At 36.7% G+C, this 18,909-nt stretch overlaps 1 protein-coding gene across 1 annotated transcript in view; it reads left to right on the top strand.

Annotated features, from left to right (window-relative positions):
* The first annotated feature begins 2,461 nt into the window (after nt 1-2,461).
* PLPPR4 (phospholipid phosphatase related 4) overlaps nt 2,462-18,909 on the top strand; it is a 48,934-nt gene continuing 32,486 nt past the window's right edge. Inside the window, exon 1 of the mRNA XM_037826564.1 lies at nt 2,462-2,818. Coding sequence (XP_037682492.1) covers nt 2,741-2,818 — 78 coding nt within the window. The 5' untranslated portion in view covers nt 2,462-2,740. The remainder of the gene's footprint in view (nt 2,819-18,909) is intronic.

The following is an 18,909-nucleotide window of genomic DNA, read 5'->3' as shown; positions in this document are numbered from 1 at the left end:
GGACTTACAATAAGAATGGGCTTTGAATTCTGAAGCATTTCATGATCCTTAACAAAGGGAAAAGGTCAAGGTTGCAGACCAGCTAGGGAAGGAAGGAAAGTATTTTCCTGATGTTTCAATATTTGCTTGAAATACTGAGGTGTCATCAGCATTCATCTGATATTATAACACAAATTTTCAGCTCTTTGCTAATGAGATTTAGCCTTTTGTTTTACTGTTGCTTATATAGAAACGCTGAATTTCCAGGATGATAAATTTAAAAATTTCTAACTCCTTTTTTTCATTTCTAAAAAGAATTGCAAATTTTGTTGAAGTACCAAGTAAGTTGTAAATAGAAATATACACACATATACACACAAAGTAACTTTGATATTAATGAGAAGAATGGTCAGTAGGTAATAACTTCATAGTAAACAAATAGAACCAACCACAACAATTAAACATTTAATATGCAGATGAAATTATGCTATATGAATTTATATGCCTTATTTAATTTTATTGATATTAATTTATTCAACAAATATTTACTGAGCAACCTCTATTTTTCAGGCACAGTTCCAGTTATTAGATACATTACGGTAAAAAAGTGCTTGAATTTGTGGGGTTTACATTCTCACGGGAGAGGCAGACAATGAAAAAAATAGACAAAGAAATACTTGATAAGCTATAAGATAGTGATAAGTTCCTATGAAGGAAAAATAGAGCAAGAGAACAAAGAGCAATGGAAGTCTGTGGTGATGAATGCTTTCTAGGTGGAGCGGTCAAAAAACTTCCCTGAGGAATGTAAATTGAGGTATGAATTGAGAGGTTAAGTCATGCAATGTTGGCAGAACAGACTTCCTGGACAGAGGAACAGTAAGTGCAAAGTCCCTGAGGCAATAAAGAGCTGGAATGAACTATTGAGATGTAGAGGGATGTGAATGACCAAGAACCAGGGCCCTCAGGAAGAGCTTTGAGGAAGTGGTAAAGGATTTGGATTTTCTGCTGAACATAATGGAGAACTCTTAAAGAGTTTGGGCAGGAAAATGAAACAACTGGATTTAATTTTCAAATAATTCTGGCTCCTATGTAGGGAATAGATTATAGGTTACAGGGACAGCAAGGATGAAAGTTGAAAGAACAATTAGGAGGCTGTTGTGGCAGTCCAGGCATGAGATGGTGGCAGCTGTAGAGGGAGGGGCACAAGGGGACAAGTAACCAGTTTTGAAGATGGTTCTGTTCTGAGTAGTTCGATTTTCTGAGTGAAATAAGAGGTGAAGTCATGAACTGAGAATGAGGAGATGTGAGAAAAGATGAGGAGCAAGTTTGTCCTCAGAGAGTAGGAAAGTGAACTAAGGGAAAATACTAGGATCGTGGGGTGGTAGGGCCTACTTGAAGTTTGTTGTCATAAAACTAATGGGACAAGACCATGTGGTTGTGTGTTTTCCTCAAGCTATGGAGAATTGGGTTTAACTGGGAGTAAGGTTTTGCCAGCCAAGTTTGATGGAAAGGTGATGGGGATGAGGTGTGAGTGGGGATTGTGATTATATTGATGGTAAGGAGGAAAGTAAGAGCCTGAAGTGCTGGTGGCAATGATCTGTGTAGTTAGTGGATGGGATCATCCACATACTACCCACGTCCTATCAGAGCTGCAATTGAAAAAGTGAGCTGGAAAGCTGGGTGGGAATTGGTGGTCACAGGCTTGAAATGAACACTTTGGAGATGTTGGAAATGCCAAGGGGCATGAGATCATGGCAATGGGTTCTTTTTATCAGTATGACACAGTGGTTTGTATCTGCTGGGTGTTTTTCTGCCTTTTATTATTTGATACTTCTGAGTTGCCAAAATAATCACAATGTTGAGACCAGGCAAGCACTGCACCTAATAAGTGAAGGACTTTATTTGGATTTCTAGTGTCTGAAGAAGTGCTTCTTTTTAAGGTTATCATTGCTATGCTGGCACTGTGCGGGGGTGTGATTGTGAGGTTGGAAAGTGCCCTGGCCTTTGGGCTCAGTGAGGATGCTCATTACCTGTGCATTCAAACATCTGCTGCCCTTAACACAGTGACCCTCACTTGTCCCAGAGAGAGCCAGAGAGTCTCTTCAGCAGAGAATCCTCAGAAGTGATGGTCATTCCTTCCTAACAACGGGCCCTCAATGAGTTCCCACCGCGGCCTACTTTTCAGTGCAGATTCCAAGTTTTAATTTCTCTCAGGTGGATGCCCTTTTTCTCCCTGTGGATGAGTGCGGAGCAGTTGGACTTCTGCTCTCCAGCAATATTGAAGTTGGCATTGCTGGAATGAAATAAGAGGATTGCCCAGCAGGGAGTAGGCGCCTGAGCTTCTCAGCCTGACTGCTGCGGATCCAGAAGTGCATCCCCCTTTTCGAATTCTTGACGTCAAGCTCCAACAGCCGGGAAACCTCACCAGGGCGGTGGAGAGCAGAGGGAGGGTAACAGGGAGGGGAAGCCATAGTAGCAACAGCTTGGAGGAGGGAGCAGGACGTCTCTTCGCAGAGGAAAGCGTAGCAAGAGCCAGAGTAGGGGAGGAAGAAGACCTGCCTTCTCGGGCAGCCGCTGGGTTGCTGCAAAGAGAGGCGGGGAGAAGCGGGGGCGCTGCATGCAGTGCGCTGGTTCCAGCGGTGCCCGCGGGGAATGTGACATCAGCGGCGCCAGGCGCTTGCGGCTGGAGGAGGCAGCTCGCCTCGGCTGCACGGTGCACACCTAGCCCGGGGGAGGACGCAGACCCGGGCAGGCAGCCGGGATGTCGGCGAAGGAGAGGCCAAAGGGCAAGGTGGTCAAGGACAGCGTCACTCTCCTGCCCTGTTTTTATTTCGTCGAGGTAAGTTGGCCCACAGCCTTGGCATAATGCGGATCCTCCGGGCAGCTCCGGAGCAGATTCGGGTTCTGGACAATATTTGGGGCTCGGACACCGTGCCAGGGGGCGCGCCGCTGCCCCCAAATGCCCGACCCTCCACCCCCCCACCCCCCCGGTTTCTCGGTAGCTCCCCGGAGTGTAACTGTGAGTGGCAGTGTGATTATGAGTGCCTGCTAGCCCGGGGTGCTTCCTCCCCTGCTGGGAGGTAGGGAAGGGATACCTGTGTGAGTGAGTGTGGGTCTAGTTCCCTGGCCTTCTTGTCCTGCATGTGTCAGTGCCCCTGAGGGGCCATGATGCCTCTATGTAGGGATTTTTGTTTTCAGTATACCGAGTACGGATCTAGGGACTATATGAGCTTGTGGTGAGAATTCAAGTGCACACAAGCCATGCCCTGTGTGTATGAGAGCTGGGGGTGCTTTTATAATATTAGGTTTATTGATTGCTTCTGTTACAACAAAATTATAATTTCTATGATGCTCATATCTGCTTCTAAATTTGGGTCTACATCTCTAGGCACTAATCTACTGGCCTTTTCCATGGTAAAAAAAATTAATAAATGATATCGTCTGATTTTGCATGATTTGTATATGTGCGTTTATTCTATGCTGAGCAGCTTTACAGATAAGCAATTAACGTGCATATTTATTTATAATGAACAGCTAACTTATAGAAATGGAATATTTGAGGGAGAAACGATTTATGGGAGGGTTATAAAGATTGACAGGTACAGTGATTCCATGCACTGTAGTCTATTGCATTAGGAAGACATTTTTAAGTAAGTGGTTTATTAAATCATAGGTAAAAAAGAGAAGTGCTAGATAGGTTTGGGGAAATCAGAATATTTTAGGCATTTTATTGTCTTCTGTGGAATTCGAGATTGGGTTGTATAGAGAATTATTAAGGCTGTTGCCAAATCGTGAATATCCTTCTTTGGCCATCTTTCCTGCCAAACATGGAGGTTTTGTATTTCCAGATAGAGATAGTAGTCTCCATACTTGCTAATTGTGAGTCTAATCTGTGGTGAAGAATAGTGACCGCCTTAAAACTTGGGGGAAAGGACATTGTCTGTTTCTATAGATAGCAGTATATTTCCAAGTTTCTTTAGGTGTAATATATTTTTTTTTAAATGACATTAGTTTTAAGAAAGGTGTATGTGACTTGCATAAGTCTCAGAAAATGAGTGACTCTGTCCATGAGCCATAGAAAAGAGGAAAAAAAAAATCAGTCCTGCTAATGTAGAGTAATTAATTGATTCATTTATTTTTATCCTTCCTCTTTCCACAGAGGATTTGGGGAACATGGGTTTAGGTAATTCTGATGAAAGACAATAGAGTTTTTTCAAGGAAACTGTGGACAGCAAAAGGTCCCATGATGAAAAATGGGTAAAGGATTAGTTGGGTACCTGTCTTCAGGTTAAATCCTGTCAGGCCACTTGTTGCATTGCTAATCCACTGTGTTCATGTACAAAGCACTTTCAATTCATGCTTGAGTATCTGTATTTACCCAAGAGAAAATAGGTAATTCCTGGGTTCTGCCTCCAAGAAGGAGCATACATGAGGTCAGCCAGACGCTGACCACATGTGGATTGAAGCTGTCTGGTTCCAAGAAAAGTACTCTTGAAAGAGACGCAAAGAATTAATAAAAATGTGCCTTAAAAGAATTGATATATGTACCTTTGAGATCACCTTTAACAGGTATCCATGTCCCTTAATCTAGAATTGTAAAAATAAAAATACCTTATGATGCATTTGAAGTGTGTCTCAAGGAACAAACATCTCACAAATGTGACTTCTTTTCCATGAGTTAATTTGTTACATTCACTTTGACCCACTCAGATAACCTTTATGAATTCCTTAACAGGGCAAGCTGTAGAACAATTGCCTGAAGACAATTTATGGCGTTTGAATGAGTTATCTATGATACTGTGCCTTGGGGTACCAGATCTCAAAGGAGAGCCACAAAACTGGAATGCAAGTTATCTCCCTGAAACTTAAATGCATGATGAACCACCAAAGAGCCTCCAGAAAATGGAAAGAAACATCAGTACTCTAGTTATATAAGGGGTTGACAGGATGTACTACAGAGTTCCTTTGGAAGAACTCATTTTGGGTTTTACATCTCTTTTGGATGATGAATAAATATAGCATGAATTAACAAGTCAATAAAATGCTCTAGGGTAATGATACCTTGCTTTATAGCATAGCTTCCCAAGTCCTCTGTAACTCAAAATGGAAAATGAAACATGAATCTTTTTCCATCACATATCAACCCAAAGCATACATTCCAATCCTTTTCTGTTATTACAGATCACATTTTAAGCAACAAAACAAGGCTAAAGGGACCAGCTCTTCAGGACAGAACCAGGTATCTGGGTCTTAAGTCAGTGATGTCATGGACAATTTAAACTTTGCCTTTCTTCAAGGAGTTCAGGATGTTTTAAATTGCTATTCATGATAGGTATGAGATATGAAGAAACTTTCACTGGGAAACTAAGGGGAAAAACTTTCATTCATACCAAAGTCCAAAATCAATTGAGACTGAATAATGGCAGGAAAAATGCAACCAGGTCTACTGGAAAGAACCTGGATCTTAGAGTCAGATTAACTGGTTCACATCCTACCTATGTCATGTACTACTTGAGAAATTCTGACCAAGTTACTTCTCTCATCCTTTATTTCTTTATTTGTGAAATAGAAGTTATAAAACCCATCCCTTAGGATACAGTATGAGGCTAAAACGTGCAAGACACCAAGCATGATTCCTGAGATATAGTAGGCACTCAATATGTGTCAGTTTCCTTCACCTCACATCACTGCCCTTTACCTAAAAACGAATTATTTTACTTCTAGGATAGTCTTAAAGGACCAGGTCCTGACCAGGTCTATTTGGGGAGTTTCCATTATTTAGAAGAAGTCATCGCCTCTCCAATTTCTAGAATGGTATGGGTTCCAGAGTTTTCCTTAAGTGCTCCTAAATTAATAGGCATGAATGGGGAGAATGGAGAAATCTCTGCAGTTTGTACAATAATAATAGGAATCATTTATGGAACACTTACTATATACCAAGAATAAAGCTAAATATTTTATGTGCATCATCTCATTTAGGCTCAAAGAATCTCCTTAAGAAAGAGGCCATTATTATCCATGTTTTAAAGAAGAAACTGAAACTCACAGTTAAACAACTTCCCTGAGCTTACAAAGCAAAGTCTGAGGAAGAGCTGGGCATTACCTCAGAGCTCATACTCTTGTACATGTCACTAACTGCTTCTCTTAACTTTTTGAAAGAAAATTCATACAGGCAAAGTGACTTCCTGTGGTCTCTCACTGGTGAAAATAGAAAGGTGAAGGCAAGGACACATTGGCAAAGATGATGCAGTTTTCGTTGGCAATAGACTAGCTTCTTAATTAGGTTCCCCCTCCACAGGGAGCCTCCAAGCACAAAGAGTGGTGGGCAGTATATATTCCCCATGCTGGCTCATTGCTTAGCAGCTAGTGCCCCTGTTTGCAGAGTGTGTCAGGATTTCTCTTCTATACCTGTGGTCACTAGACTGAGATGTTCAACCACTCAAATCAACCAATCTTTTCCCAGGTCGTCAACTTGATGTTTGGCAAATATTGAGTTAACGAATACTTAATTTTCTTACATCTTTAGTTTATATTATCAATTGTTTGTTGATAAAGGGGTTTATGGTTGACAGTAATGATATATCAATATTGCATGGTTATTTGAAAAGTACCTGATGATTTTCAAGTACCTCACTTTCTGAACGCATTTGATAATTAATATACTAGCTAACTTGGGACAAGAAAAGTCACCTTTTAAAAAGCACTCTCTAAGCCTACACAAGGTATTATCAGATTGAACAGAAAGGCAGATAAAAAAGAATTTTCCACTGAGGAAAAGGTTTCTCTTGCATTTAAAGTTCCAAAGCACTCTCCAAATGATGGCTGTATCACTTACAGCAATTGCAGCCAGTAGCACTCCTAGAATTAGTAAAAGTTTCTTTCAAGATTAATAGCCCAATGTTACACATGTTAAGGCTCTTTTTGTGGGTTTAATGTATCTCCTTTATACCAAGCTAATGGTTCCATCTGTACTCAGACTCACAATTTTCTTCTCTTTAGTTCAAAGATGTGTTCACATGGATTCAGTATGAAATGTAAACCAATGATAAATTACCATTGAAGCTGAAAAGATACAAATTCTTAACATAATGGAAAGAAACAAGAAAGAGGTCCTTTTCATTTAAACATTCTGCTTTATGACATGTTTTTTTTTAAACTAATCTGATGTTTACTTGATGGTGGTAACTAAACAAACTCAACAAAATTGAAATTATATAGGGAGTTTTCATTAAATACTGTACTTATCAATGGATATGTTGCAGGATTTTGTTATTGCATGTTAATAAATATAGTGTCAGGAACTAGACAGTGTTTCCAGGAGTAGAACCCATTGTTATGCTATTGCCATCCTATCAGGAAAAGTTCAAAAAGCTTTTGTTCGAGCAAAGACACTGATTAGTTCATTCTGAAACCATGTCTCAACTGTGATATCTTGACAAAACCTAATTCTCTTAATAAAATTTTTCTTTCCTTCCCACTGGAAAGTATCCACATATTCTTGATTATAGCAAACTTTATTTCATAGGATTTCCATTATAGTGCTTCTTCCACTTGAAAATTGTATAATTCATTTGATCTTCTTGCTGGGAAATATAGCTAGCTTATTTCCCTTTATATAAACTTTAACACCAGTAGGAAGGACAAAGTCGTAACATGCCTGCATTGTATATACCAAAATAGTAGGCTGTAGATTTTTTTTTTTCCATTTTCTAGATTGCGTAGGAGGATAGTCTGTTCAAAGAAGCATTCCAAACCCAGCCAACTGAGATGAGCTGGCAAATCTTTCCTCCTATTTTAGAGTCACAATGCCTTGTCCTTAGAGTACGTTGATGCAAAAGAAAGAAAGAAATAGAAAAGATAATATATTTATAAATTATAGATACAAAGTTAAATAAGGACATTTCCACAAGTACCAAGACCAAACATTGAACATAGGACCTGCTGTTAGGGAATTATATTCTATTCCTAGGCTCCTTCAATATCTTACTGTGTCTCCATAGCCACATCAGTCAAAATGTTCTTTTTCCTACTTTTTTCTAACAGGAAAAAATAAATCTTCTACCATCTTCAACAGGATGTTAACAAGAATAATGATAGTAATAGTAGTAATGATAAAAATAAGTCAATATTCTAGCCTCCTTTATGTAACAGACTCTCTGCTTATATGTATCTTTACTTCTGAGAACTACTCTACCAAGAAGTTATTATCTTTACTTTTAGATCAGTAAATTATAATTCAGAGAGATAGGTATCTTTCCAAAGGATACCCAGCAATTGAGTGAGGGATCTGGGATTTGAATACTTGCCATCTATCTTTCTCTTATATTATAACACATTGCCTCACACACACTTCATAGGATAATGCTGAAATTAGTGATGAAGTGAAAGGAAGACGTCTGCCTCAGCTAGCCTTTGTGGTGGCTGAAGGCATGTCTGGTTGGGGCTTCAGCTGGGTTATGAAATTGAGTTTTTCTTCATTCAGCCATGGAACTTGGCTTTGTTAGTGCTCTCTCCACTTATGGTAACTGATTTGATTCTGACATGGACGTTCAGATGTCACCTAAGAAGATGCTCCTTTGGGAAAGGACTTGTGGGTGGAAGGAGGGGAAAGACTTGGGAGTTCAGGAAAGTACCACCTGGAGGTCTACAAGAATGATAGCGGAAAGAATCCTGAAGAGAAAATAGAAATAGAGAGAGGCCAGGCCATGCAGAATTAGGAGAAAAGCATGAGAAAATAGAAGGTCTGAATGAAATATGTGTGAAGGGAAGGAAGCTACCTCTTTAGGCATTTGGGTTGTCTAATCTGGTTTGTTAAATAAAAAGGCATTTGGGGCAGAAATCATTGCTATTTACATTGGGAATGTGTTACACATATTACAGCAAACAAACATTTCCTCTTAGTATATGTATACAGGATAGGCTATTTCTCAAATGCTCTTCTATAGTAACAAAACAAAACATAAAGAAATGTCTTTTCAAGAATTAAACCTTTTACAACTCCAAGAATTGTCAGAGACCTGAAAGGTCATCTGGTCTGACTCCTTCTTTCTATCATATAAGAGAAAACTGTGGCTGAAAAAGGTTAACTGAGTTATCGAAAGTCAAACGCTGGTTAATTTTAGATCAGGAATAGAACCTAGGCCTCCTGACTCCTGTTCTAGTGCTCTTTCTTAATTATTACTATTTCTAGAATTCCTCATATTACAAAGCTTCCCCCTGGATTTTAACATTTAAAATGTGGGTCAATCTAATTCTATATGTGAACAAATCATGCCAGCTGTTTGAAACTGGTATCTGAAGACCCAGGATACACATTTCATGTTAATGCTTTGCATAAAACATGTTAAAACAATTATGAATCAATTTTATAGTTTTCAAAATTGTTTGACTCATGGAAAAGCATTTTTACAGCTAAAAATCAGAGTGCTGGAGGTGACATTTCTCTTACTACCAAATTGTCCACCTGTAACTTCACAATTATTTCACTTTACATGAGGTCTCAGACAATAAAGACAAAAGGAAACATTAAAAGGAATAAGACTATAATTTACATCATCAGTATAGACTTTTGAATTGTCCATAACAGATTTATACAGTATTTCTATATACTTTATCTCATTTGATCCTTTAAACAGAATTGAGAGGTAGATATTAACTCTGTTGCAAATTAAGTCACTGAAGCTCAAGAACATTGAAGAACTTGCCTAAAACCCAAGGAGTGCTATTCTCCCATCTTGGCCACAGGAAAAGAAAAAAAATGTGTGTATATAAACTGTGGAGTGTCTAAATATGAGCATTGCAGCTTTCTGTGGTTTCTTCTAGAATGAATAAGCTGGGAAATGTACTTCCAGATAGCTATGGAAAAGACTAATTCCCTAATGGTCAAGTGGAGTTTGGAATGAGAGTTGCAAGGACAGAAATACAACTTTTAACATAATTAACATTGAAGTGTTTTTCCTGTCAGTAATTAGACACTGAACCAATTGCCCGTTAAGTCCATTACTGTTATTTACTTGTTCTCTTTTTTTTTGTTTGGTTGGTTGCTTTTCAATAACAAAATGATGTCAATCAATATAAAGGAGGATAATTGCTTCTTATTTGCTGTAACAAGTTGGCTTATATCCAGGTCCTCTGAAAGTAGCATAGACCATTCAGTTATAAATTTAAAAGCAAGGAAACACCAGGCAATTAAAATAAATATTTTTTATGGAAAAGGAAAATAAGGCATCACTATATTTAACAAAATGTTATTTGAGGGTAGGGTTAGTGGAAATATGTATGAATATTGTCTGACATTTAATGCTGTCCCCAAAAGCCAATGCTGTGAGATTGCCTTAGACATAAAACTGCCATTTAATAAAGTACTAGTCATGTTTCAGAAACTGGGTTCTCATGGATAGAATCCAAAAGAAGCCAATCTTATATTAAGTAGTTTTCCAATAAGAGATGCTAAAATGAAATTCCAGGTATAATCTGATTTCACTTTCATCACAATTCATTTATTCATTAAACTAATATTTATTGATTGCTTATTACATGCCTTTATTTACATTAATGGAAATAATATGGAACCCATTACTGGCATGGTTCCTGGAACATAGTAGAGTTCTACTAAATTTTCACCAAAAAGATGGAATAAAACAGCACTAATAATTATAAACATAAATTTTTCTTTAACTTTCCTTTTTCAGCAGTAGAGACATTTTTGTTAATAAAATAAGTGTTGATGAATGCCCCATTAGATACATTGCTCTGCCTCATGGATTTTTGAACAACTGAAGATTAAATCAGTCTTCAAGGTCTATATGAGTCCTTGTTTCTTAATATTATACTTACTTATGCTCATTTTATGATCTAGGGCATACTCATGGATTGTTTGATATTAGGGACTTCAAAGAGAGGCATTTTTGAAGCTGTGAGTTTGCTGTGTTAATTTCCATAGAAAACAATTTTAGTTACATGAGACAATAAACTCAATTTTTTTGTTCCTATTTTGGAACAAACTATTAGATGTCTATTTTTTGCTCTTTTAAAAGAATATAGGCTTCTTTTTTTTTTTTTTTTTAAACTTGGTCTACTTATTAGCTTTGTAATCTTGGACAAATAATTCATTTTTTCCAAAACACAATTTCCTCATTTGTAAAAATATTTTGGTCTCATTAGAATTGTTCTGATCCTTTAATTATATACAAATTATATGATATGGCTTACAATTTGAATGTGCAATCAGTGGCTAGTGAATCAGTTTTCTCTTTCCCATTTATCCATTTACCACTACCCCCAGCTATCTTATCTAATGTAAAGATCCTGGAAGGGAGTTTGTTTTCCTTATTTGTTTTCACACATTTAGATATGTTTTATAATATGCATGCATTGATGAAAAATAATTCATTATAATTATAAATACATAATATAAGCAACACATTGGAATGTACAGCCACTTTTTATTGATAGAAGTACACACATGCATGCACACATATACACAATGGAGACACTTGTCTTACTAGACCTAGTCAATGGAGTAGAATTCACGTTTACTGAGCACCTGCTACATACTAGTGTAAAACTCTATTCTATATCCAATCTCCAAAGATGTTGTTAAGTCTATACTTTGTGAGTCCTTGACATTCTCATCTTTCCAGATTTCTGTGGTACCTCACATGAACTTAGCAGCAAGGTCTGTCTAGTGCAAATTACATATCTTCTCATGTCTCAGTTTGAACGTATATGGGATAAAGTGAAGTATAGTCTCCACAAAATGGTGAATGAGTCAATGGATAATCCAACCTTTGGGAATAAGTGGCCTCATTTAGGCTATTTGGACTGTTTCTTCAGGGTGATTGGGTTACTCCCTAAACAATTTTTTTGCCTCTTGGATGATAATCTGGAGATATTTGTATTGAAGCAACTGAGATTTGGGTCATTAAAACAGGGAGAACATCAAACTGTAAAGACTTGGGCATAGATCATAAAGTCTTCTTCTTGGGAAAATTTTACAAAAAGATGGGTAACAATTTATGTAAACTGAATACTATAGAGTGATGAATTTTTGAAAACTCTTCAACCCCAACATCCTATTTGGTTTCCAACTTCCAGTTGGATTTTACATGTATAAAGAAAATTAATTATGGTAGGTTCATTGATGTTTAAATCTCAGTCCTAATTGGTTATTTAATTGATAGTTTGGGTTCTAGTGACTTTTTAGATGGTTGCATGAGGAGATTCCTCTTATCATTAAGTTTTTAAATCTGGCATCTAGAGCAGTACAAATACCAGGGAGCACATAGTAGGCTGTCAGTAAATTTGCGTTGCTTTCGTTACTGTGTTAGTGAAGAAATCTACCAATGCAATTAACTGAGATAGGTAGATCTCAAACCTGTAACTCAGCTTTGTCCTTGACCTCGGCCTCAGTCTTCTCTGGCTGACTGAAGGCCAGTGCCCTTTCCATCCTGTCCAGAAACAAAAAAAGAAATTGCCAAGACTTCAGCGTCCAGGTGTTTATCCCAACATGAGCAAGAAGAGCCAAGCGCAGCACCTTCTAGAAGATGCTGACTCTATGGTGCTATAAAAAGCCTTTAAGAACTGTCCATTCCCAAGTTCACAGCCCTGACTGAATAAGCTCATGTTCCTTCCTCTGCCACCAGCCCTCCACCTTCCCAAGACTGCACATGGCAAGCAGCAGAGTAGAGAAAGAAAAGGTAGTAAATGGCTCCTAGGAGGTGATGCCAAGAAGCACAAAGACCTTGCTTTGTTTTGTCTCAGTCCCCAGTCTTTCCTAGGCAGCCAAGAAATACGCGTTTTCTTCATTTTCTAGGCTTCATTAAAAATCACAGAGAAGACAGCAATTTCTAATCTGGGAAGAAATTGTATCAAAACTGAGACAGAGACTGAGCTAGGGCAGAGAGACAAAGACATCTTCTCTAAGATCAGGATCGGGCTGCTCCTGCTCAATGCTTGGCATTTGAACAAGGATCAAATAAACCTCTTATGCCATGGATAATCCTTGAAAAAGTGGGGAAGTTGGTTAAAAAAGTTCACCAGCTACAAAAACATTGCTTATCAGTTCCTCCAGCCTACAGCTCTTTCTGTTCTAACTGGACCACCTGCCAAGGATCTGTGCATGGTCCCTGGTGGCAAACTCAACTTGCTCAAAGCTAGTTGAGGGAGAGCTTTGATTAAGTTATTTATATGGAGTCTGATCTCAGTTTTTCTTGGCTCAAATCACTTTTTTTACCAGGTACTTGCCTTAGTCAAGAAATCCAGCTACATTGTTAGATTTATTCATTTGAACCTTTAGTTATAAAATGTTCTTGTTTGTCAGTATACTTTTATCACATTACATTGTATGTAGTTTCTTGATGCATCTCGCAATGAAACAAATAATACAATTATACGTTACTTAAACAGAGCCTTCTGATCTTGGAAGGTAGAAGTTACCAATGTCCCACCCACATTAACAGCCCACTTTCCATATCTCTGATGTACATTATTCACTTTCAAAAGTAGCATTCAAGTAAGTGAGGTCTTGTGCAAGTCATATAATCTTTCTGTGCCTCAAGTTCTGCATCTGTAAGATGGAGATAGTAATAGTATCTTCATCAAAAGGGTGTTGTAAAGATCACATGAGTTAGCACATGTAAATTACTTTAAATAGTACCTGGCAAATATTAGTAGCATTAAGTTGCTATCAGTAACCACATTTTTGAAAGTCAGCTATATTTTCTAATAGCACTAGAAAATCTTCAGTCTTGAAGGTCAGCTCTTAATGTGCATCAAAGTATGCATTTAAGTCTGCAGGAGACAAGGTTGAGAGAGAGGGGTTCATGATCCATTGCTAGGTTTTCATCTCCAAAATTAGACTATAAATATCTACTCTGTATAATTTATAGGTCAAGTAAAATACATCAGGCACAGAGTAGACATTCAATAAATATTTATTAAATAAATTGATTACATAATTAAAATATGAACTATTATAAATGCTTATATAACATGATATAATGATAAATTTGGTACTTGAATTTGGTAGGCAACTTGAAAAATGAATTTCAACATACTGATGGTTTCTAATGCAATCATTTATGAGAACATAACGTGAGAAATTATGCCATACTAGATCTCAAAATCAGAAATTTGTTCCTCTTTTTTCCATCTACCATCTCTCAAATATAAACTCTTTAGTTGTTTTATTTTCCTGATGCTATTGAAATGACAATATTTTTTCCTTAACTCCCTTTTTGTTTGGTATTAAGAAATATGTGTTGGACCCCAAAAGTAATATGCATTTCCTTTGTAAAATTGTTCAGGTGAAATTCTTTATGAATAAAATAAACGCACGAATAGCTAAAATGCTTATTTAGTCTGAGTATATGAAGATCTTACCTTTTATTTAGGAGACAAAAATGCATGCACAGTACCACTTACACTAGAAATAGTAGGGTGGCATTCATAGGATGTAAAGAAAAGATGTACTTCATATTATTTTATTTTTTGAATTTCTTATTATCTATGGGAAAGTATACATTAGTGGTAGAAATTTTAGGAAGAGCGGTATGTATAATGCTTACAAAGATGAACTCATGAGCCAATTTGCTTGAGTTTAGAATCCAGCTAACAATCTGTATAACCTTATGCAAATCATGTAAAATCATTCTGTGCCCCAAGTTCTGTATCTGTAAGATGGAGATAGTAATAGTATCTTCATCAAAAGGGTATTGTAAAGATTACATGAGTTAGCACATGTAAATTACTTTAAATAGTACCTAGCAAATATTAGTAGCATTAAGTTGCTATTAGTAGCCACATTTTTGAAAGTCAGCTATACTTTCTAATGAAAAAAAAAAAAATGACAGCTGGGAGAAAGGATTTAAAGGAAATTACATTTAACAATTGAAATATATGCCCCTGCCTCAGGTCTTATTCTCTAATTTAGTTTGAAGAACAAAATGCTTTCCAAGACAATATGCATACTTCAGTGTCTAATTATGTAAGAACAGCAAATCTTCAGTGCCCAAGGTTAAGGCTGGTGATTACAAGGTCTACTACCGCAAGCCGAATGCTAGATCGATATTTAGGTAATAAAAGAGCCTCGTCATTATTTTAGACTTTACTATCAGATCATTGAGTGATTGTAATTAGCCTTTTTAAAGCTGTAAAGATGTAGTTCATATTCAGGCAGAAACACTATGAACAGATTTTTCCCATTAGACCTAACATATATGTTAAGTCTGGTAGTTTTCCCTTACTAATTACCATTTCTGTTTGGGGGACCCAATTTGAGTTTCTTATGTTCTTTAATGCTAATAAAATCAGTAGAATTCCAGAAACTCAAAATAGGAAGTATTTTCTTGTGGTAGAAGTAAACAAGAATCTTTTAACTGTTTTTTTTTTTTTCTCCTATTAACCATACTACAACTGTCTAAATATTTGGCATCTCTATTCAAATCATTCATTATATATATATTCAACATTGAAGACACCCAGTATATTGGGTCCTTCCTTATACTAGACCCTTGGGATACAGAGATGAATGAGACAATTTCTCTACTCTCAATGTTCATGACATTGAACAGGAGAGAGAGAAGTAAAGGAAAAACTGCCATCCCATATGACACTTTTCTGTGATAAAGCCATTCATTGAGAAATCTCTGTGCAGTCAGAGGAAGCAATCCAAAAGAAGCATTAAAGACAGGAAAGTATCTGTAGCCTTAAATGTCTTAAATGTCCCAATTCCTGATATTTTATATTAGAAGTCATTCACTAGGTAAGACAGAAGTCAAGGTAAAAGCAGACCACATCCAAATTACAATTAAAGGTTCTTAGGATATCACAGAAAATAAAGTTCAAACAAGTTCAGAGAAGCTGCACAGGGAAGAACCTCGAAGACCTTGGAGATCCATTCCAGGAAGAGTGTGATCTGAAAGAGCATGCCTCCTCTTCATTCTTGGTGCCCCCCAAACCCCTTGCACACAGGCTGCCTTCTGTCCTTTAAGCTGGCATTCCCACTGAAGCCTGGAGCTATCCTTTCCTGAAAAGTGTCAGACTATTGCCAGATGGCAGCATATGGTGGAGTGACATAACGGTGTAGTAGTAGGGTGCATGCTTTCAGGAATTCGACAGATCAGTTTTCAATTGCTTGCCTTGCCACGTGGAATCTAGGCAGTTTTTAACTTATCTGGGGTGGGGCATTTATCTTAAAGTGTGGATAATATTTTCCAATGTGATAGAATTAAATAATTTATTGGGGGGAAATGTCTAAGTAAAGACTCAATACATATTCTTTTCTTTTTAGGTTTGAGTTGATTTTCAATAAATTCTGCTTCCAGCAACTGAGAGTAAAATGGGCTCTAGAAAGGATAAATCTTATATGTGAGCGAAATAAGTGCTTTCATGTCCAGGTGATGAGGAAGAAGTAGGGGAGAAAAAAGTATTTAAGGCACATTATCCCCTACAACACCCTCTTCCCATTTGGAAATTGCTTCCAATATGGTGGTAATGAATGGGAAAGCATGTTGAGACCCCCCCCCCCCCAGCAAATCAATTTGCAACAGGTTTCCTGGACTTAGGAGCCTGTGTAGGAATCTGGGTGCTACCACTTACCAGCTTGGTGACCATCAGGCAATTTATGTAACCTGTTTCTTCCCAGTTCCCCTGTCTGTGAATTGGGGGTAATAATAGTACTTTATAAAATATGGATTGAATACAGCAACCTATTTTAAAAACCACACAGAGTATTTGGTACCTAAATCATCAGTATGTTTTATATATTGTTTTCTCTTTCTTTAATAGCAATTTCCTGATTTCTTTCAATTAAATTCAGCAAACATTTACTGAACACCTAAAACATTCAAACATTGTGTGAATTTTAAAAGTTCTCAGTATTGAGTACCTGATCTTAAGACAAGAGCTGGTAATGCACAAATAAGTGTAGTCCAAGGCAGGGTAGTATTGCAACAGGTTCTACAATGTAGTTACAGGTGGAGTAACTGTGGTAGGAATCTCTAATTCTGGATGGAGAGAATGGAGAAGGTGTGGGGACGGCTAAGGATAAAAAACGTCATGTCGTCTCTGCTTGAAAGAATGAGGACAATTTTTACAGGGAACAAATAGGAAAATTTGACTTGAAGCTGAGACTAGAATTTGTGTTTTTGGGACATGAGTTTAATGGGAACCTGGATGCATCTGGGTAAAGAGTAGGTATTAAACAAGACAGACAGTTCGAGGCCACGTTATGAAAGATCATAAATGCCATTCTGAAATATTTGCACTTTATTTTGTTATCAATGGGGGCTATTAAAGGCATAATTAGATGTGAATTCTAAGAAAATAACCCTGGAAGAATTGTGGAAGATGAAACAGATTGTGGAATGGCTAGAAGTGGAAAACTCTAATGTGTTACATAATGTAGTGACAATGTGAAAAGAAATGAGAGGAATGTTTGTAAAATCATGACTCTACCTGCAGAATTTTAGAACTGGATGGCAAAATAAGAAGTCCCTCATTACACTGATTAAGAATGAGACCCATTTGTTTCTGAAGAAATAAGGCCCAAAAAGGTTAAGAAACTTGCCCAAATACTTGAAATAAATGAGGGGAGAAACTGGATTCTCCTGGTTTCCAATGCCAGAAATAGTTCCTCTCTATCACACTACTGTTTTAATCTGCATCTATGCATTCCACATAAGCTGCCTCCGTTTATGGAGTCTTATACCCTCTCCAATCGGGAGTTAATTTCAGCACATTTATTTTCCCCAAAGATCTGAAATATTTGGTATAGAAGAATTGTTCAGGCAGAACGATGCAGCAGTCCCCATGTTTGTTTGTGCAATTTTAGGTACTTTTCTGTACAAAGCTACATTATCATTGCATGCTGTATATGTTGCAACAAGATTTGTCTGTTATACATTCCTTATACTTTATTTTTAGAATTAAAATGAGATGTTTCTTGATGATTGTGTTAACTTGTTTCTTTTTAGGTTATAATAAAAATATGTATAGTTAAAACATTTTTGAGAAATGCTCTCAAAAGTATGCTAATAATTCTACATTTACATATTCTATTTCAATCCTATGTTACATAGTTGTAGTTATACATATATATATTATTTATATTGTTTTACTTAATTTCACATAATAAACGATTTTCCATTTAGTAATTTATCTAAATTAATATATTAAAAATTACCTTTTTTCCTATTATTGACATTTTAGACTGATTTCCAATTCTCTGTAGTATAAATAAATGCTAAAAATCCTTGTGTGCTTATGTGCATGTGTACATAAGTAGCTTTTACATTCTGTTGATTATTCAGACTAGGACTAAAAATTTTGGCTTCTGAATAATTGATATTGTCTTAATATATTGCTTTCTGAAAAGATTTTACTACTTTGCAGAATCAGCAGCCATATAACAATTTCATTATCAGCCTTATATATTGGGTGTCCTTTACTTTTGCCATTTGATACTATAAAATTGTATTAAGTTTGCTTTATTTGCCTTTGATTGCTAATAATAGATTTTTTTTTACCCTATGTTTGTCTAATATATCTTTTGTGTGAATTAGCTGTGCATTTCCTTTGTCTATTTAATGTATTCAACACACATTTGAGGCAAAAATCTTCTAAAGCTGTTTGAATTTTCTCCGGTTTTATTATATTGCTGATGAGTGTTTTAAGTTTTATATATTTTTATAATTTTATCAGTTGCTTCAAAGATCAGAAAGTTAAGATTTTTCCCAAATTAAATCTATTTTTTGGCAAATTTGTTAAATAATTTTTCCTTTTTATCTAACTACTCCCTCTGAAGTTTAGGGGAGAGTTCAAGGCTAGAGGTATCAAGCTTTAAGACATTGATATGTTAATGGTTTAACAGTATCATTCTCACCTTTAAAGAGCAACACTTGCACAGTACATTTCAAAGTTAGATTATCT

The sequence above is a fragment of the Choloepus didactylus genome, chromosome 2, assembly GCF_015220235.1.
Source record: "Choloepus didactylus isolate mChoDid1 chromosome 2, mChoDid1.pri, whole genome shotgun sequence".
NCBI classification, from domain to species: Eukaryota; Metazoa; Chordata; class Mammalia; order Pilosa; family Megalonychidae; genus Choloepus; species Choloepus didactylus.
This window is presented reverse-complemented; position numbering and strand designations above follow the sequence as displayed.